Below are 22,637 nucleotides of genomic sequence, written 5' to 3' on the forward strand. Positions count from 1 at the left end.
CATATACAGTAATGAGTCCCATTTCCAAGTAGGGCAACTTAAGAACAGAGATATTGAAGATGACTGCAGGTGCCACGGGATGACTTTCTAAGAGAAGACTGGCCTGCTAGTCCTATCTCTGTCACTTATTCTGTGACTTAGTCTATTTCTTTCTATGTAAAATTGAAAGCACTGCAATATATGCTCTGTGAGATTTCTTTCAGCCCTATGTATACTTGCAAAATCAGGAAAGTGAAAACTTTCTGGTTTTTAAACTGTCTACCTTTTAAGTCATGAATCTGTGACCAGCCAGTCCAAGCTCTGAGAGGTGACTGAATAGGTGACACTGGTGGAGAGGAAGGATTCAAGCCAACAAGTTTCTGCTGCTCTATTAACTGCAAGAGTTTTCCACGAGCCTCCATACTCTGCCGGTTCAATTCTGCAATCCGTTCCTCCATGCTACTTGGTGTTAGAGGTTGTGCTGCTGGAAAAGTCTTTTTTCAAAAAAAAGGCACAAATTCCATGTTAAAAATAATCCAAACAATTTTGACTTTTTGTAAAAATAAACTCTTCTACTAAGAGCCAGCAAGTTAGTATTCACAGCCCTTGCTATATGCAAATTAGAACAATGGACAAATAATAGAATTTACAAATCACTTAACTGCAAAATTGGGGCTTAAAGTAAAGGGATACTAATCCTTCTAATATTGGTGCCATGTAAGTCCTCTAGTCCTCTGTCAATAGAAAGTGTCTGTGCGACAAAGCTTTCCCGAATGTCTTAGTGTTTGTTAAACTGCACAAAAGATCCCACAAGCAGACACTGCTTCTAGTGACTTGGCGTCTAAGTAACATACATATTAATGTAAGATCTGGGGCTTGAATCGCAATATACAAAAGAGGATCTGCTATAGTTGAAAGAGATGCTTCTATAATTATAATCTTCACACGTGTACCATGAATTATTTGGCAAAGGTTTCTAGGAACTTTATCACTCCTGATCATGTGTCAGCCTCCCCAAGCCACTTTTGGCCTAGGATGTCTGAGTTAAGACAGTTGGTGACTGAAAAGGAATGTAAAAGGTTAAAAAAAAAAAAAAGCCACCCAAGGAATATAAATAAGTTTAATTTGAAAAGTCCTGAAAGGAATATAAGTGTCATTCTTAATTATTTCATTTAACTAAATATGTCCCTTTGGGGAAAAAAAACAATCCCTAACAGAAATCGGTAATTTGTAGCTTATACCCATTAGTTTAAAATGAGATAAGCAAAACAGTATTAATTAAAGATCATTTGTAATTCTGATTATAACAAAAAGGGCAGTAATATTAGATTATCCTCCCTGGCCTGATCCATATTAATTAGAAAAGGAGGTAAGCTCAATTTCTAACTCTGCTACCTTTTTTAAACCAAAGAATTTCAAATAATCTTCAAAACTCTGCAAACATACAAATGTCTCCCATGACTCAAAACTGAGGCAGTTCATACTTCCGTACATCTGTCCCGATGCTACTGTCCACTCCTCATACTCCTTCTGGCTCCTCTCTGCCAGCCCCTTCTGACCACTATTTCCGTGATTCAGTACCCATACTGCCCTTGTTCCCCACGAGCACTGGCTGACAGATGTGGCCGCATCTCCTAACCTTACTCTCCCCCATCTCCTGTCCTTGCTCATGGAAGCCCTCCATCCACCACTGGTAAAGCGCTTATGGAAGCAAGCACCCTTGGGATCCCTGATCCATGATGCTGCCAGCCCCTTCCCACTGCCAAAACACGGTCCTGTCCCCTATCAGAACCTTGATAGAAGTCACCCTGGCTAAGAAGTAAAAGGAAGTCTCTCCCATCACTGGGTTAGAAATACTCCCCTGTTGCAATTTAGGATCCCTTTTCTCCCCACAAACAAGGAAATGAAGGTTTAAGTTACCAGGTTAGCCCACAGTTTGTTTAACTTACAAAATTCTTGTACTGTAATATGCAGACTTTTGCTACTCAAAGTGCAATACTCAGACGGGCATCATTTGGGAACTTACTAGAAATACACAGGTCCTACCTCAGACCTACTCAATCAGAAACTGCATTTTAGCAAGGTTCCCAGATGATTCATGAGTACATTAAAGAATGACTTTAAGAATCCTTTAAAATCATGTCTATAGGAAAATACATTCTGTGTACGAAAAAATTAACTACTTATAAGTTGAGAGCCAATGACACCTTTTATGAGCCCCTTTATAAGTAAAAATGCTTTCAATTAAAACGTTGTGTGGCAAATTTTCAAGTCATAGTAATTCTACATGTCATATTTAAAACTTCATTCCTAGCTTAATTTTAGCTTTCCTGCACATTTTATCTTTGTCCTATTTTCTTCATTCATTCCTCACTCTATTTTATGTTTTCCTCTTTTATGGTGAGATACAAAAGGACAAATAACTTATATGTATTCTGTGATGAGGACATGACAAAAAATAAGCCATCTAGCAGCAGCCTGAAAGATACCCAGGATCACTTCTGGAAAGAAGTCCCTTATGATGGCCCAGCAATGCACTTAATTTCCTGTATGTCCCTAGTCGATCCTTAACTGGTACTCACAGCAGTCATGTCACCGGTATGACTTGTCTCCTGTTTGTTGAGCTCCCGAAGCCCATCCCCTTGCTCTCCCCCTGGACCAATAGTATTATTCAGATGTGCCTTGATAGCTGAATTCTGCAGTGTCAACTCAGCAATCCGTGCCATGATGTCCTTTCTTTGTAGTAACGCCTCATTTGTTCTAAGCTGCTGCCCATCTCCCAGTACTGGGGGCTCTTCTGAGAATGCAGGGTTTCTCGTTCGCTGAGTGTTTGCGGGGGAATTGCACAGGGGTTGGGACAGGCTAACAAAAGGGGCCTGGGTTTTGTTCTCCGAATCTTCTCCCATGTGAGAGACCCTCCACCTTTGAGTGAAGAGACGATTCTCTTCACTTGAATTCTGAATGTCTGTGCCAGTAGGTAAGGTCTTCTTTTCCCAATTTTGCTGCTTCTCAATTATTTCCACAGTTGGAGGAATTCGTGGAGCAGGACGAGTTTGAACAGTCCTCCTCAATACTGTAGATAAAAATAACAGACATGTATTATTTAGCCATAGATTGGCATATCATTATCATATCATTAGCCCATCATGGTACTTAGAGAAGTACTTCAACAGAAGGGTTTGGCTTCTGAATGTCTAAATTCTTTAGCAGGGAATGTACCTGCAATGCCACCTCTAACAATCAAGTTACAGAAACTTAAAGCTTTATCAGTATCCTTATGAAAAACTATCTGCCAAGTTCACATTTTACCATATATATTAACTCATATCTGGAATATTTGGGTTGGGGACAGTATAGGTAATTATGTAAACTGAGGACTGTCATGAAAGGCATGTCTGAAGAGGTAAAAATTTTAAATGATTACATATGTGGCAGAAAGCAGAGCAAAGAACATTATAGGCAAAGAGAACAACATATGTGAAGGCCCAAAAATAGGAAAAGCAAGGAAAGGAGGCCAGTCTAGCTGTAGCATGGCAACAAGGGGAGAACTGGAGAAATCGGAGATTGGAAAGGTGTGCAGAGGCCATTTCTTACAGAGGTTTTCAAGCCATGTTAGAGATTTTCTAATTTAATCCAAGAGTAATAAAACCTGGAGAAGATCTGGCAATGACTCAATTTACATTTCTTAAATGCTGTGGATAATTAAAAGGACTGGGAATAATGGAAGAGACCAGTAAGCATGATCTAGAAAAAAGATGATGGTAGCTTTGACTAAGGTATGTTGTTATAAAGATGGAGAAGAGTAGATAAATTTGAGAAACATTTTGGCACTAGAACTGAAGTAATGAGCTAGAAGTAGGGAGTGAGAGAAACACACAGATCAAGACGGCACGCACAGCTGAATGGATGGTGATGTCATTTACTGGTGTGGAGAAGATAAAGAAAACAGATGTAGGGGAAGGAAGCTTATCAAGAATTCAGTTTTGAACACGCTAAGTTTAAGGCGCCTTATGACTCATCTATATGTCCATCCAAGGAGATGGATACTTGGATCGCAAACTCAGTCTAAGTTATCTAAGACTAAGATCCAAAATTGGAGGTCACTGGCATATAGAAAGTATTGGATGCCATGAGAATGAGTGAGAGTATCTAGAGGGAAAGAATAGAGTGAGAAAGGAAACAGTACCAAGATGTGAAGAACTTAACATTTGGAGTCAGGTAAAGGAGGGGAAGGAGCAAAGCAGACGGAAAAAGAGCAGCCAGAAAGGTAAGAGAAATATCGCAAGAAAGTGGTATCAAGGAAACAAAGAGGGAACGGTTAACTATGTATGATACTACTGTAAGACCTAGAAACATAAGGACTGTAAGACCTAGAATCCAGAAGTGTGCACTGGACTTAGTAACGCAGAGGCCACCAAAACATTTAACAATAGTCATTTAGGTTGAATGACCTAATTAGGAGTACATTGGGAGGAGAGATGCTTCAAGTTCAAGAGTACAGACTGAGCACATGTTTATTCACCTCTTTTCACTGATAGCAAGAAAACTTACAAGTAAAACCCATATCAGTAAAAATAATGATCTGGGGAGAGGCATTAGAAAATTAGATATTTCAACACAATTCTAGAAGACTGAGAGTGGATGGGAAGTATGTGAAAGTATGAAATTGAGCAGAAGCCACAGTCCAGAATATGTATATCTTAGAAGGAAGCTGAAGGTAAAGCCAGTCTTTCTAGGGGAACCATGAAAAGGCTGCAGGCTCAACCCTGTCAAGTACAAAGTGAGAAGTAGGACTGAAAACTGGGGAATTACTTGCAAGTTTGTCTTTTGTACAGTTATGTCAGTCAAGCTGTTGCTCACCACCTCCCCCATCCATCCCTGAAAGCAAAAGACAAACAAACAAACAAAACAAGGTTGGGAGAGCCAACGTGGCAGCCCCTGCCGAATATCTGGATCCTACCTGCATACTGTAAAGGAAGCCTGCAGTTAGCAGAGCATGCCCTTAGACACAAAGCAAGTGCTTAAGGCAAAGCCTGCTGGGAAAACAGCCCTAGCTACATTACAAAAGAGAAAACTTATGCCAACTACCTATGATCAAGTCATTTATTCTTAAATATGAATGGGCAACAAAGGATCGCCAGACATATGAGGAAAATGAGCAGCACGAAAGAGAAAAGCCAGGATTGGTAAACAGAAGAACAGACTAAGAAGAAAAGAAGAAAAGAAAGAAAATTCAGGTATAGAAGAAAATGCACCTGGCATCTTCAGAAGAGTTTCTGGAAGATATTGCATTCATAATAAACATCAATGAGAAAGAAACAACCAGACAATAAGAAAGAGCTCTTGCTTGGAAATTTAAAATATGATTGATGAAATTTTAAGAATCTGAAAGACAGGCTTGAATATGAGGTGAAAAACTTACTCCAGAATATAAAAAGGAAGATATGAGTAAATACAAGACAACATAATCCAGAAGATAAACATAATGTCCCCTAACTGTAGATAGTCACATGTCTTCAGACTGAAAGGTCCATCTGGTACCTCACAGTGTAATGTGGGGAAAAAATCTATATTTAGACACATCTTGTACAATTTCAGAATATAAATAAAGGGATCCTAAAATCTTCCAAAGAGAAAAAGTAGGTCAAATACAAAGAAATATATTACACATAACATCAGACATCTCAGTTGCAACACTGGATACTAAAAATCAATGGAACAATGCCTTTAATTTCTCAGGAAAAAAGGACTATAAATCTAGAATTCTATAGTTGGCCAAATTATCACTCAAGTGTAAGAGAAAAATGAAAATATTTTCAGAATTTCAAGAACTTAAAGTTTATCTTTTACACACCTGATTTTTTTCAGCAAATTGAGGGAGAAAACCAAAAGAGAGGAAGAAATGGAATCCAGGAAACAGGGATCCAAACCAGGAATGTAATGATGTGAGCAGGCCCAAAAAGCAATCAATCCAGACTGCAGAAGGGATTGAAAGGCTCTGGAAGGGTATCTCTGGGATGCATGTGGATTCCATGCCATAGATAGTATGACTAAAGGACTTGAAGATACGGTGAAAGCACATTATTCTTTTGTAAACAAGAGGGTAAAAGTAATTTGAAACTCCAGACAAAACAAAAACTGAACAAGAAAGTCACGGTATAAATATAGAGCGAACTTAAAAATTCGGAGCCACTTTCACTAATGAAGTGAAATAAGGAGAATTCACCTTGATCTTCATACTAAGAACGTTTTCCTTTGTATGGCACAGGATTGATTAACAGTAACAATGGATCAAAAAAGAAAATGTAATTGTTATTTGTTTTCAACTTTCAGTATCCATCTACAGACAAGACACAGAAGACATAACTACGGTAATGGCACAATGTAAATGTTATCAAAATTTATCCTGTAAAAGGAGAGGCCGAGTTGACTGAAGGTGGGAGGTAGAAACACAGGAGATGTAGAAGGAAGGCAGGGAAGCTAGTATTCTCATCTTACATAGTGGAAAGCCAAGAAATACTGCCTAAAGTTAATGAAGAAGAAATAGAAAGTATGCAAAGTTACAAAGTTAAGCAATAGAAGAACTAAAAATAAAAATATAATTACCCAAATTAGATAGGAAAGGGAGGTAGGTGTTAACCCTCTTCTTTATAAGTGAGAGTCTATAATAATTGTGTAAAGCAGATATTTCAAGAAAAGAGATGTTAAAAGATTATGGAGACCATCTCCAGATAAACAGAAATCAAACTGGAATAAAAATGATTGCAGGGTCGGCCCAGTGGCTCAGGTGGTTAGAGCTCCATGCTCCTAACTCTGAAGGCTGCCGGTTTCATTCCCACATGGGCCAGTGGGCTCTCAACCACAAGGTTGCCAGTTCGATTCCTCGAGTCCTGCAAGGGATGGTCGGCAGCGCCCCCTGCAACTAAGATTGAACACGGCACCTTGAGTTGAGCTGCCGCTGAGCTCCCGGATGGCTCAGTTGGTTGGAGTGCATCCTCTCAGCCACAAGGTTGCCGGTTCGATTCCCACAAGGGATGGTGGGCTGCGCCCCCTGCAACTAGCAGCAGCAACAGGACCTGGAGCTGAGCTGCGCCCTCCACAACTAAGACTGAAAGGACAACGACTCGAAGCTGAACGGCACCCTCCGTGTATTGTTGAAAGGACAACAACTAGACTTGGGGAAAAAAAAAAAAGGCCTGGAAATACACACTGTTCCCCAATAAGGTCCTATTCCCCTTCCCCAATAAAATCTTAAAAAAAAAAAAATGATTGCCTCTTGGGGTAGGCTTAGAGGTGGGGGAGGAAGAATTAACACTTTAAAATAAAGAATGAATGGGATATAAGAAAATGAAAACAGCATGCACACACACTCTACTCTTTCAAGAGTATGGGTGCAAAGGAAAGTATAAATGAATTAGTGGCCAAAGGTAAATATTTATGATGGGGAATGTAAGAATAGATGGTAGCCACTGGCCACATGTGGCTATTCATATTCAAATTTAAACTAATTAAAATTAAATAAAATGTAAAATTCAGTTCCTCAATCACACTAGCCTCACAGCGCTCGGCAGCCCCAAGGGGCTAGTAGCCACCATACTGAATAGAGCACTTTCATCATCACAGAAAGTTCTACTGGACGGAGTTGTCTAGAGCATAACTGAATGCCGAGGAAGCGCTCTATGTATCTCCCATCTTCACCCACACGTTCAGTTTAAACAATTCTTTCCATGTGAGCGTTCCAAACAAAATGTTAAACAATATGATGATAAAACTTTACAAATTCAGAGGACATATTCAAAGGTAGTTTACCTGCACACTGTAAAAGAAATGTGCTGTGTCATTTTCCATGCAGAACCCACTGAAAATGCTAACCAAATGTGTCTATAGCAACAGTTTGCTTTAATGAACATTTCCTATATTTGCAATCGAAGTAAAAATATTTATAGTAATTGTTTCTTTAAAAGAATGTTAAGCTGTATTAGTATCTAATGAAAAACAATTTACTCAAAAGAGATTATATTTCCTAAATCTAGCCAGAGTTAATAATACTCTCTAGCCCTCTAAAGAAGAACTACTGAATCACAGACTTATAGAGCTAGAGGGACATTAAAGATAAAGGAAAAGCATCTCTTTTTAGAGACAGGAAAACTGGAAGTCCAGTTAGTCACTGGCTGGGCAGATCAAGACCCCGACACTCTGAGAGTCAGTCTAGAACTGTCTCCCTACACCACACAGATCTGATAGACTCTACATTCGCATTATAAATGCCAAAACAATTTCTATAATAACAAGGATTTGTCCTTTTTTTCAATCCCTTATGGCGTCTACATGTCCTCTACTGAAAGCAAACATCAAAGTACAGAAAAATCTGACAAAATTTTATGTCTCAATAACAAAAGTTATTCTTCTGTCCCCCATCTAAGAAAATAAACACTATTCTTATAGAAATAAAAATTAGGCAAATCAGGGCTAAATAATATTTTTCTAAAAACTTTGGAGGACAGTCTGGAGTAGTTTTTTCTTGAAAATGAAAATGTGTTTTGAAAATGATAGCTATAGCTCCAGAAAACTGCACAGGTAGACAAATAAATATAATTTTCCAAACAATAAAGCAGTCCACAGAACTTTTGAAGACCATCAATGAACTTCAAGTTCTGAGCTAACAATAAATTTTTAACATTTTATTCAAAACTCTATGCATGTGCTTTAAAAGTAACTCTAAAGCTATTTTTAATTGTCCATCGACTTTCATTATAAATTTCCCTCAACTAACTGAGCTAAAAAGTTTTGATGAAAAAGAGGTTAATAACCAGATCTGACCTACAAAATCCTTAAGGTCACAGTTCTCACCTTTCTTGGTTAAACTTTCATTACTCTTTGGAAAATAATCTCCTCTTGTTTCTTACTCCTTCCTATGCTCCTGGACTGTAGGGACAAATGGGCTTCCCCTTAGTCCATGTTTTAATGCTGAGGATTTTTATCTCTTGATCTGAGCGTAATAGTTACAATTTCTAATGAAAAAAATATATAGTGAAATTCAATGCCATTTTCACCATAGGTATGACATGCATGATGTAAACCAAACATGATGCAAATCCTCCTTGAGCTTAAAGGTTATGTACGGTAACCTATATCTTTTTAAATTGTTCAGGAGGTAATAGTGAACACAATAGTTACACATAGGAAGCATTGCAACAGCTACCATGTGACTTTAGAAGAAGCCTGCTTACCATCCTGCAGAGGAGAGAATTCTGAGCTGCTCTTCTGCCTGGGTGGTGTTAACAACACAGCTGGCTCAAATATATGTGCAGGAAAATTGTTGGCCAGATTCACACTATCTGGGGGGTTCGGCACCTGAGGTAGTTTAACAGGCAAGTCTTCCTGAGGGAATTCACCCACTTCTTCCCCTTTGAACATCAATGACCTGGAGACATCAGCATTTACAACTGGACCCTCTGAAGAAGAGGAGAGGCGGTTAGCGCTGAAAGGAACTACGGGCACATTTCAGGTACTTAAATGCATGTCTGTAGAGGGCAAAATCACATGGCCCTGAGAGCCTTCACGTTTTAGGCCACATCTTCTTTTAGCAATAACTCACAGACAAGGCTCCTATGGGGCCAGTGCAGGGAAGAAGTGTCTGTTTTGCGAAAAGGGCAAAACAGGGCAAAGTCCCTGAAGACCTACCCTAGCCATGAAGAGTTTATCTTAGGCAAGTTAAATTTCAGTCAGCCACTTCTTAGAACTGCTCCCAGGAAAACACTCCGAAATGCATAAAACACTTTCCACATAGAGACTCATCAAAGTATTACTCAGAAGTAAAAAACATGGGAAAGCCTAAATGTCCTAGTCAGCCTATGTGGCATAGGATGGCACGAGGTAAAAAAAATTACCACAAGTGAACAAGTTATGATTCTGTAAAGCTCAGTATTTTTTTTATCCTTCTAAGACCACTTTTATTCCTCCTAAACTTGGGGCACCTTGATTAAAAGGTTTGGCATTAAACTCCAGCGCTCTAGGAAGCTAGTCCTGCTACTTCCTGTTTGTGTGACTGCTAGGTAACCGACCCTCACTAGGCCTTAGTTTTCTGATCTAAAAAATGGGGATAACAATATCACCTACAGGATTAAATGACATAATACATGTAAAACACTTAAAAACTATCTGGCATAGAGCAAGTATCCAATAAATAATAGCTGGAAATCGGAGTGGCAACTGTAGTAGTGACAGTGCTGTATATGCATAAACAACCAATAACTCCACGGAAGTTTACAGTTTTGTTTGTTTGTTTACTCTGTATTTGAATGCCAATCTGGGATAAGACCCACTTACCTGAATTGTCCATAATTCTTCTACTCATGGGTTCTCTTTCTGGTGCCAAGCTTTCTTTGCTGTTATTTATCACAGGACAGCTCTTAATGGCATGTGTGAGCGATATAAGTTGCTCATCTGTGGTGACCATGTACTGCTGAAGTCTCGCCTAGAGAAAGAACAATGATATAACACCATATCAGACATCAAATCATCACCGAGATATCTATAACTATATCATTATTTTAAGTACTCTAGGAATTTCAGACTTTCATTCACATGCCAAAACAATGCATTCATAAGAGTACATAATTATAAATATTTTATTAATAAAAGTCCCATGATAGAGGAATTGTTAAATAAATCATGGACTATTATTAATTAATAAGTACACTGCTACAACAATAAGAATTAACCTGTTTATAGGGCTTTCGACTTACAAAGCCTCTTAATATGGATGATATAGACTGACTCTCAAACTACCCCAAGAGACAGATACATCAGATAGAGGAAACTCAACACAATATTACACAGGTATTTAAAGTAATAAATATGAGTACTATAAAATTTATGGTAATGTATAGAAAATAATGTTAAGAGCACACACACACACACACACACACACACATGAAGTCTGAGAATTAAGTTTGTGAACTTGTTGCAATGATGTTGGTAACCTTTTTTGATATCAGAGGGATTATTCATTATGAATTCATACCAATTGGACAAACAGTTAATGAAGTTTACTATTTGGAAGTACTGAAAAGGCTGCGTGAAAAAGTTAGATGACCTAAACTTTTCACCAACAATTCATGGCTCTTGCATCACGACAATGCACCAGCTCATGCAGCACTGCCTGTGAGGGAGTTTGTAGCCAGTAAACAAATAACTGTATTGAACACCCTCCCTACTCACCTGATCTGGCCCCCAATGACTTCTTTACCTGAAGATAAAGGAAATATTGAAAGGGAGACATTTTGATGACATTCAGGACATCAAGGATAATATGATGACAGCTCTGATGGCCATTCCAGAAAAAGAGTTTCACAATTGCTTTGAACGGTGGACTCAGTGCATAGCTTCCCAAGGGGAGTACTTCGAAGGTGACCATAGTGAGATTCAGCAATGAAGTATGTAGCACACTTTCTAGGATGAGTTCACGAACTTAATTGTCCAACCTCGTAAATACTTATTAAGTTGTTTGAGCTTAGCTAATAAATGGAACTGTTGGGTATTCCTTTTGGTCTAGGGGTGTCTTAAGACACTAAGGGGACCATGAACTGAGAAAGGGCAGTGATCTCTGATCTAGTTCTGATAGAGCAGTTCAAAGTAATCCTCCTCCAACCTAAATCAGATCACGTCTCTTCTCTACTCAGAACCCGTCGGTGGTCTCCCATCGCACTTAACGTAACAACCCAATTCCTTACCCAGCCTACCATACCCCAGATAATCTGTCTGTCTGCTCTTTCCTACTACTCTCCTGTTTCCATCATTCCACTCCTGCCACACTGGTCTCCTTGATGTTTTTGAGCTCAACAGCCACACTCCTACCTCAAGACCTGTGCACTGGCTACTCCTCTGATAGACTGCTCTTCTCTCAGCTGTCTGCATGCTTGCTCCCTAGCTCCTTTAGGCTTTCACTCAAATGTCACCTCCTCAGACAGGCATAGCCTATCTCATTTATAGCTCCCCATCCTGGGCACTTCCTATGCCTCTTACCTGCTTTATTCTTCTTTATAGTATGTATCACCATCACCATCTAACTTACAATGTACTTCTCTTTTCCTTTTTGTTTTAAAGATTTACTTAGAACATAAGCCCCATGAAAACAAAGACTTCTTTCTTGTTCTCTACTGTATTTCCCGTACCCAGAACAGTGCCAGACCCACAGCAGGTGCTCAATGAAAATTTAATAAATTAGTTCATTTTATAAATTTAATAAATTTAATAATTTAATAAGTTAGTTCATTAGTCCTAAGAGAATTGAAAACGTAGTCGCACAAATACTTGTATGAATGTTCATAGCAGAATTATTCATTCATAATACACAAAAAGTTGAAACAATTCAAATATCTATCAACTGCTGAAATGGACAAGCAAAATATGAGACAGCCATATGATGAAATGCTGATACATGATGCAACATGATTGAACCTTGAAAACATTATGCTGAGTGAAAGACGTCAGACACAAAAGACCACATGTTGTATGATTCTATTTATATGAAAATCCCAAATCAGGCAGATCTATAGAAACAGAAAGCAGATCTGTGGCTGACAAGGGCTGTGGGGAGGAGAGAATGGACAGCGACTACTAATGAGTATGGGGTTCTCTTTGGGGTGATAAAAATGTTCTGGAATTGGATAATGGTGCTGACGCACAACTCCGTGACTATACTAAAAACCACCCACTTGTATACTTCAAAAGGGTGAATTCAATGGTGTGTGAACTATATATCAATAAAAAACTTGCATGATTTATATTTACTGTCCATTGACACAAACACAACTTGTCTACTAACTATTGCTTTCCTAGTTGTTTTTGGCTGACAAATAACAGTGATAATAACCACCAGTTGAGAACAAAAAGATGAATAAAACTGTCTTTGTCCTCAAGCGGCTCACAATTTTGATGACAGGTACACATACATACATGTACATGTAGCACAATATGGTAATTGTAATAAGAGCAATAAGCAGAAAGTATAAAAAATGCACAAAGGAAGAATATTTAATGCAGCGTGGAAGCAATAAGGTTTTTCTAGAAGAAATACTGTATAAGTCTTTTTTTTAAAAAAGGAGTAATTAGTCGAACAAGTGGTAAAGAGGACGTAGCTAATAAATATGAACTCACTGTAAACAACTTTAAACGGCCTAGGCCTGCAGGAGGATTCCTCAAATGGTATCCGCCACGGTTTTGAAATTAAAAGCAGCTATCATAGCACTCATTTCAGATTCTGGAAAAATTACTATAATATTAGTAGTTATCATTTAAATGTAGATTCTGGTTTCCCACTAATTAGTAAGTGTCTTAAGGACAGTAGACTTAGTCTACATACTATTTATAGTCTAAGTTTCTACTGTAATACCTCTAATATAATAAAAGTTCAATAAAAACTTCCATTGATAATAAAGAAGTACAAGTAAGCGCATGAGCACAAGTAAATCAAAGACAGCTAGACGGAATCTCATACACTCTTAAAGATGTTTTATACTACTAAACACAGAAAAGTTGGGGATCTCATCTGAATACCTGGGTAGCAGTATTTTCTTCTCTAAGAAGCAGAATTTCAGCTGTCAGAACATCGATGAGTTCTCGATGATCACCTAATACTTGTTCCAGTTTCTGCCTTGTCTCTACTTCTTTACGCAGCTGGAGCTCACTCTACAAAACAACATCAAATAAACTCCCATTAGTAGCATCACAAGTTGAAAACTAAAAGTTTCTACAAAGCTACCAGAGAATACTTACAAAATATATATTATGTGACAGTGAGGAGAATTAAAATACGTTTATTAAAAAGTTTATATTTCAGTAAAATGTGCTGCTTTCACCTCTTCCTTTCTTTAAACAGAAGACAATAAATGGAATGGTATACAGAATTAAATAACCGCCATTTTTGCAGAAGTGAAGGAAAGTGGATACACATATTGCTTGAATATACAAAAGGCTGGACAATTAAGTTCGCGAACTTTGCACCATACACTTACGCAGTGGAAAGCTCGTGAACTTAATTGCCCAACCTGAGTATGGAGACCGTCTCTGGAAGGATACACTGACGTCTGGTAATGATAGTTGGCTACAAGGAGGCAAACAGGTGAAATGGATGCCAGTAGTAGGAATTAGATTTTTCATCATATACCCTTCTGTGTCTTTGAATTTCATAGCATGTGCGTATATTACCAATTCAAAAATTAAGTCAGTTAAAATATAATTTATAGTAAATGACAAGAGGTTTAAGTGGTTGAGCTTTGTAAAGCAAGTGATTAGCTAAAAAGGACATGTTTCTAAGCCTGTAATACTGTCAGAGAGCCAAAGTACACTCCTGCAGATTCCTGCCTTAACGGTGGAAGAATGCTAAGCCCCTCATAAGTCTGACAGTACAATAAATCTTTCACTAACAAGCAATTTTACAAAGACAGCTCCAGAGAAACTGAAACATCTGAATTGGAGTGATGAATCAACTTTTTAATAATAAAATTTCCTCAAACATTTTTTTATCACATTTGTTCAACAAATTTAAATACATAAAAAATAAATACAATTTAAATAAATTTTTTTAAAAAGATGAACTTCATAGCTAACTCTAATTCCATAGCATTCTGAGGACCATTATTATTCACAAATGAATTAAAGAAACAATTCTTGATTGTCTTATAAACTATTTTTTACAACAATAAAATATCTCCCACTAGGCACTGAAGCAAAGCTCAAGTTATCAGGCATACAGACAACATGGAGAATTTTCCCAGTCTGTGTCCACAGATTACAGGCATGATGCTGTCAAAACCAAGCTAAAGTGGGGGTAGGAAGCACAGAAAAGCAGTAGAATGAGGGCACATTTGGTAGTTCTATTTAATTTTTAACAGCCAAATAGTAATATTCAATATTAGCATGAGGTATTTTATTTATAGCGGATTTACTTTCCTAATTATATTTTACTAAAGCTCATATTAAATTCAATGTCACTTACCTGAGCATGTGTCAACATGCTGGATGATACATGAATTAGCACGTGGAAGGAAATTAAAAGGATAAACCTTTACTACCGATAATCTAATTTTAAACAAAGCTATTCAAAGTTGACTATACTTTATTTGGAGGTTGCAACCAATTAAGCATAGAGGAAAAAATGCACGCATTTCTAGCAGCACTCTGGTGACTGTAACAACCTCATGCACTTACCTCTCTAAGATACCGCACCAGGCGACAGAGGGAGCTCACCAGCGACAGGGTGAAGCCGGTAAGACCCTGACGGCTCTGTAGCCCCTTGACCTCGCGTCCTGTCCACCGTTCATATTCCTCCATTTCATGTTCCACTTCATGTATCATGTCTTTGAGGACATCGAGGCTGGGACTGTTGCTGTTTGATATGTCTGTGGATGCTGTGCTAGCTGATAACACGGTATTCTGCTTGGAAGAAGCACGTAGATCCGGTTTTCTTTTCACTGATAATGACAGAAGTCATTCTATTTTAAAATCAGGAAAGATTACACTAGAAAACTACTAGCAAAACCTTTGACTGTTGTTCACAATTTATAAAAGGTTTTTATAGAAGTTACCATCATTTTCTCACAAAAAATATCTACATAGTTTAAACCAGGTTTATACTATTTACAATGAATGTACTAGAACCATCTTTCTACAATTACATGGAATAAAAGGAGGCATTTCTTTGCTACCACACAACAAATTCTTACTTAGCCGGATCCAACTGGATGAGTTTAAGGGAAATTTACTAAGGCATTAAGATAGCTGTAACATTTTTGTAAATATAAGAGACTGAACCTTTATTTAACAGCTGTTTTTGCTTCCTTGCATTCAGCACTTGTCCCACAACATAGGCCGAGTTGAGAGATTCAGTAGATTCTTCAGGCTGAAGCCTGGTGTGGATTCTCTTGACAGCATTGGTAGTGTTCAGAGCAGCTAAAACAAAGAATATTTCCAAAAGCATCTCAAGTGAAAAAAAAAAAAATGTTGAAAGCATTTCAATTGACAAATCAAACAGCATTTTACTCAAGCCAAGACAGTCGAAACTCAAATAACAGTCCTTTAAAAGTTATTGTGTTCAAGAACGATCATAATAAAGCAAGCCAGTACTTTGTAAGAAATGATACAGTGGAGAGACACACCATTTTGTTCCCCTGATGGAGGGGCAGGAGCTGGAGTTCCTGAAGGGCTTGTTATTTGAGGCTGTGTTGTGATTTTCTGCTGGAGATCAGTCCACAGTTTAGTAATTAACTCAGAATTATCTTCCTTTAGTTGGTAGAGAAACCTATAAGTTATGGGACGACAAGCTATATTAGAATAAGTGCTGTCATTTAAACTGTTAAACTGCTTACACATTTGATTTGAAGGAATTTTTCATAACTCATAGTTTAAAAAAATAAATTTTGCTTTAGCTTGTAAGACAGAGAGCGCTAAAATGCCAGTCTTTTTAGTGTTCAAAGAAATCATTCCATCTCCCTCCCAGTTCCCCACCTCTGTTGGCTCCTAAGCAGGAACTTTCTGCCTTTTCTGACATTTGGTGGTATGAGCCCCACCCTCCTCGCCCTTTCTCAGAGAAAGTACATGGCTGGGTCCCTTCTGGTGTCTCTTTCCCACTAAGGAGCCCATCCTCCGAGCACAGTCTCAGCTCATCACCGAAGTGCCTGGAGCAGACTCTGCCCTGTGTGACCTGGGAGCAGGGAGGAGGAAGAACAGCCGCAGTGCAGAAGGTTAGAGAGCTAACCTTTTTGCTGTAATCATCGTTATCATTGATAAAGCTGATGTTTTCATCTCCAGTTATCTCTTTCTTAATTGAAATGAGACTTAAAAGAGCTAGGGGGCCAAAAAGCAGAAACAACCCAAATGTCCAGCAGCTGATGAATGGTTAAGTAAAATGTGATGTATCCACAATGGAATATTATGCAGCCATTAAAATGAATGAAGCAATGATATATCTACAACATGGATGAATCTTGAAAACATGCTAAGTCAAAGACACCAGACACAAAACACCACATATTTGATGATTCTATGTACATGAACTGTCCACAATAGGCAAATATAGATAAATATAGATAAATAAACATAGATAAATAAAATAAAGACAGAAAATAGACTAATCTAATAGATTACAAAGGGCTGAAGGGTTTGAGAAGAAATGGGGTTTGACTGTTAAAGAGTATGGAGTTACTTTTAGGAGTAATGCAAATGTTTTAAAATTGACTGTAGATTGCACAAATCTGTGATATACCAAAGAGTTATTGAATATTACACTTTAAATGGATGGGCTGTATGGTATGTGAACTACAAATAAGTAAAGCCATTACCAAAAAACAAACAAACAAACCAGGGAAAGCAAAACCTTATTTAGTGGCTGCACAAACCTCAATCTAATGGAGCTACTTTCAAGCAACCCATGGACAGCACACTAAATATACTTTATAGTTGCTACAAAGTACATTTAGCAAAAGGTCCATAATGTGGTCCACTTGCAGGGGACTAGGTATGAAAGCATCAGAAAGACTCTTCTATGTGACAGTATTAGCTCTATGTCCACACTTCAGGACAAATCCTAAGAAAAGTGTTGTAATGAGATTTCTGCACAAATTGGGAAAATCCAACCCAGTATGAACTCACTTTCTGTCTTTTATCTTCAGACTTTTAAGAATCAGTGATGGGAAATAATAACAACAAGAAAAATAATACAGTACTATCCATGGTAGGCTTAAGAGTAACCCCAAAAAGTTACCCACAACCTAATCCCTGGAACGTGTGAGTGTTACCCTATGTGACTAAAACGGGACTTTGCAGATGTGATTAAGAGGGAAGCATAGAGAGATTTTGACACACACAGAGAAGGTGATGTAAAGAGGAAGGCAGAGATTGGAGGGATGATTTGAGATATTCTTAGCCTGTCCAGACTGTTAGAAAAGCATGCTCTGGAGAGGATGACAAGTATATTGCTGAACAACATTTCTGCTAATCTAAAGAGATCAGGCATCTGACTCACGGATCCCCTCAATGATTCTCAACAAAAGCCAGCAATGGAGATGGGATTATCCCAGTAAAATCTGTGGAGGACCTCTTGTCTAACGGTGGGCAAGACATACACAGGAGACCCACAAGATCTTTTGGGAATATTATACCAGCAGATGTACTGCCAGCTTGGACCAAAAAGGACAGAGATAAGATGAAATGAAGGAAGGGTGTCAGACTCCCAAAATTCTTCAGATAGAAAACAGGCTGATAAAATTACTCAGCTGCAAATATAGGCTTCCAGGGGGGAAAAAGGATGACTTCAGAATTGTAGGTATGAAGGCCAAATCCACAAGTACAGAGGCCAAGGCTGGAGCCACAGACACAGAGGACAAAGCCATGGACCCAAAGGGCAGGGCCTCAAGCCACAGAGGATTATTACTGGGCCTTGAATCCTACAGAAATTTGCCCTGCTGGGTTTCAAAGTTGCTTGGAACCGCTGACCCCTTTCTTCCTTTGAACATCTCCCTTTTAGAATGGAAATGTCTCTAATTATTATCCTATGCCTCTTCCATCATTGTATTTTGAAAGCAGAAAACTTGTTTTCTGGTTTCCCTGGATCATCCATGGAAAGGCATATTGGCCCAGGATGTATCATATCCAGAGTCTTATTTGTACCTGATTTAGATGATGGGATTCGGTTTGAGCTGATGATATTTAGAGAAGAGTTTTGAACTTGAGTTGATGCTGAGACACTGGGGGGATATCAGACTGGATGAATGTAAACTTTGCATCTGGGCTAATGGGTGGACTGTGGTAGGCGAAATAATTGGTGATTATAAAGAAGGATCTTGAGATGGTGAGGTTATCATGGGTGGACCCTAAATGTAATCATGTATATTCTTATAAAAGAGAGGCAGAGGGAGATTTTGACACACACCAGAGGAGAAGGTATGTGAAGACAGAGGCAGGGATTAGAATGCTGCAGCCACAAGCCAGGAAGACCAACAGCCATCAGAAGCTACAAGAAGCAAGGAACTAATTCTACTCTAGAGCCTTGGGGGGGATTATCACCCTGCCAACACCTTGATTTTGGTCCAGTGAAACTGATTTCAGATTTCTGGCCTCCAGAACTGGAAGAGAATATATTTCTGTTGTTTTAAGCCACCAAGTTTATAGTAATTTGTTACAAAAACTCCAGGAAACTAATATACCACCCTAAATTTATTTGGCAACTTTCAGTTTAAAAGCTCAAAGTACGTTCTGTGCATTATTTTTGAAATACAAGAGGAAGAAAAAGAAATTACTTTAAAGCATCTCCATCCAAAGACAATAAATGTCCTTAAATCTGAAACTTTATTTTATTTATTTTATTTACTTTGGACAGTGATTCAAATCCAAGCTCCTTCCATTTTCATTGATGACCACTTATCAGCAACAATTCGATTTTATGGTTAACATCAATTACATCAGTATTCCAAAGATATTATTTCACAGACAACTTAGGAATATCTTCATGTCTAATTTCCATCCCTAACACACAAACCCCACCCAAAGGAAGCTGCCCATGTCTAGTGGAAACAGTTTTCCTTGACATTCCTTTTTTGCTACTCGGGATTTCCTCCTCTCACATTTTTTCATCTTTCCCATGGATGCCTCTAGCATCACCTTTCCCACTCCCAACCTTAGCCTTACTTCTCTGCACACAAGATCTACTGAGGGAGTAAAGCAGCGGTAAAGGGAAAAGTGAGGGAAATGCCTGCAATCACTGCTTCCTCGTTTGGAATGCACTGACCCCCAGAAACATCAGTGCCCCAGTAGACGCTTTTGAGGATTGGGTTAGGAACTTATTTAACTTGTATAATATTATCTCTGTGAGAAATCGATGAGGTGCTCACGGGAACATATATTCAAAGAAATTTTCAAACCAGAAGATACTTTAGTGATCATATATTCTACCCTGTTCATATATTTTACAACGGAGGGAAGAAAGACCCACAGATTATCTAACTAGTAAACAACCAAAGGCTTAGTCTCCAGAATCCAAGTCTCATGAATCTTCTAATACCACATGCTCAATAGTTAACAAGTAATATTTCAAGACCAGGTATTCAAAAGTTGGAAACTGCGTGCTCTTACAACTAACAAGATAAAACTAATCTTAGCCAACCAAATAAAAAAAGAATTGTTTAGTTCACCACCAAACCTGCCTGACAAAAAATGCTGATAGGACTTCTTCAAGCTGAAATGAAAGGACACTAATTAGTAACACGAAAATACACAACATACTGCAAACATAAGAATATAGTCAAATTCAGACTATCCTAATATGGTGATATGTTAACTATTTAACTCTGGGATAAAGGTTAAAGAACAAAGGAATTAAAATATAGCTCCAATCCTCTTGTTAATAGATACACAGTTGTTAACGGATACACGATATAGAACGATGTCAATATGACATAAAAACCAAAAGGAAAAGGAAAAAGAGACTGTATGCAATTGAAGTTAATTTGTTACCAGATAAAATAGAAAAAATAGACACAAAAACCAATGGAACAGAATCAAGAGCCAGAAAAAAAATCCTGACGTAAAAAGTCAACTTGGGCGGCCAGTTGGCTCAGTGGGTTAGAGCGCAGCGCTCATAACACCAATGTTGCCGGTTTGATTCCCACATGGGCCAATGAGCTGCGCCTTCCACAACTAGAGTGAAAACAATGACTTGACTTGGAGCTGATGGATCCTGGAAAAACACACTGTTCCTCAATATTCCCCAATAAAGAAAAAATTTTTAAAAGTCAACTAATATTTGACAAAGGAACCAAGAATACTCAATAGGAAAGGACAGTTTCTTCAATAAATAGTATTGGGAAAACTGGATAAACAAGTGCAAAAAAATGAAATTGGACCCCTATCTTATACCACTCAAAAAAATTAACTTGAAATGGACTACAGACTTAAACATAGGACCTGAAATGGTAAAATTCGTAGAAGAAAACATAAGAGAAAAGCTCCTTGACACTAGTCTGGCAACAATTTTTTGGATATGACACCAAAAACACATGCAACGAAAGGAAAAATAAATAAGTGGGACTACATCAAACTAAAAAGCTTCCGTACAGAAACAATCAACAAAATGAAAAGACAACTTACAGAATGAGAGGAAATATTTGTAACTACTATATCTGATAAGGGGTTAATATCCCAACATATAAATAACTCATAAAACTCAATAGCAAAAAAACAAACAATCTGATTTAAAAAATGGGCAGAGAAACTGAACATTTTTCCAAAGAAGACATACAAATAGCCAACAGATACATGAAAAGGTGCTATACGTTACTAGTTATCAGGGGAATGCAAATCAAAAGCACAATGAGATACCACTTCACACCCGTTATAATGGCTATCATCAAAAAAGTCAAAAGATAACAAGTGTTGGTGAGGATGTGGAGAAAAAGGAACTCTGTGCACTGTTGGTAGAAGTGTAAATTGGTGCAGCAACTAGGAAAAACAGTGCTGCAGTCCCTCAAAAAGTTAAAAACTACCATATGATCCAGTAATCCTACTTCTGGATATATATATGCAAAGAAAATGAAAACATGACCCCAAAAATATATCTGCATTCCCATGTTGATTGCAGCATTATCCACAATCGCCAAGATACAGAAACAAGTGTCTGTCATCAGATGATTGGATAAAGATGTGAGATAGATAGATACCACACACAATGGAATATTATCCAGCAATGAGAAAAAGAAAATCCTACCATTTGTGACAATATGGATGAGCCTTGAGGGTATTATGCTAAGTGAAATAAGTGAGACAGAGAAAGACAAATACTGCATCACTTATATGTGGAATATAAAAAAGGCAAACTCACAGAAACAAAGTAGAACAGTGGTTACAAAGGCCGGGGGTTAGAGGAAATGGAGAGATGGTAAAAGGGTACAGACTTCTAGTATTAAGGTGAATAACTTCTAGGGATCTAATGCGCTGCATGGTGATTATAGCTAATAATATTGTATTATATACATGAAACTTGCTAAGTGAATAGATCTTAAATGTTCCCACCACAAAAAAAGAAATGATAATTATGTGATGTGATGGAAGTGTTAGATAACGCTATGGTGAATAATTTTGCATACATAAATGTATCAAATCAACAAGTTATGTACCTTAAACTTAGACAATATTACATATCAATGATATCTCATTGGCGGAAAAAATGGCCATAGGAAAAAAAAGAAAATGTTGTAGATATTTATAACATATGTACATACCTGTCTGCATTCGTGTTAGACTGAGAGCTTAGAGAGTTATCTAATTCATTCTCACTTTCTTCTGACTGGCTATTAACAGCTTCTTCTTCTTCCCCATCATCTACTTCATTAAGAGCCTTTCTCAACACAAAAATAAGAGTAACAACACACGTTGGTTATACATACTTGCACACTCATCCGTTCTTTCTCTCTGTCATAACAGAAGAGAGGTACCTCTTTCTGAGGATAATCCCGCCACATGTGTTACAACCCAACCCTCTCACCTCCTCCACTCTCTCAGTTGCCCCTTATTTCTCTTGCACCTTCAGCCTCTCTCTGTAGTGGCTTCAGTTCATCCACATTTCAATGTGAGCAAGTCTCTCCCATCTTATCTTGACCCAATAC

At 38.0% G+C, this 22,637-nt stretch overlaps 1 protein-coding gene across 3 annotated transcripts in view; it reads right to left on the reverse strand.

Moving 5' to 3' along the window:
• SPICE1 (spindle and centriole associated protein 1) overlaps positions 1-22,637 on the reverse strand; it is a 47,688-nt gene that overhangs the window by 5,197 nt on the left and 19,854 nt on the right. For all 3 annotated transcript variants that reach the window (XM_033126810.1, XM_033126821.1, XM_033126829.1), the window contains exons 7-15: positions 22,254-22,369; positions 16,140-16,282; positions 15,796-15,933; positions 15,193-15,455; positions 13,540-13,671; positions 10,309-10,456; positions 9,210-9,434; positions 2,562-3,052; positions 263-473 (exon numbers count right to left, since the gene is read on the reverse strand). In XM_033126810.1, the coding sequence (XP_032982701.1) occupies positions 263-473; positions 2,562-3,052; positions 9,210-9,434; positions 10,309-10,456; positions 13,540-13,671; positions 15,193-15,455; positions 15,796-15,933; positions 16,140-16,282; positions 22,254-22,369 (1,867 nt within the window). The remainder of the gene's footprint in view (positions 1-262; positions 474-2,561; positions 3,053-9,209; positions 9,435-10,308; positions 10,457-13,539; positions 13,672-15,192; positions 15,456-15,795; positions 15,934-16,139; positions 16,283-22,253; positions 22,370-22,637) is intronic.

Source organism: Rhinolophus ferrumequinum, chromosome 2, assembly GCF_004115265.2.
Source record: "Rhinolophus ferrumequinum isolate MPI-CBG mRhiFer1 chromosome 2, mRhiFer1_v1.p, whole genome shotgun sequence".
NCBI classification, from domain to species: domain Eukaryota; kingdom Metazoa; phylum Chordata; class Mammalia; order Chiroptera; family Rhinolophidae; genus Rhinolophus; species Rhinolophus ferrumequinum.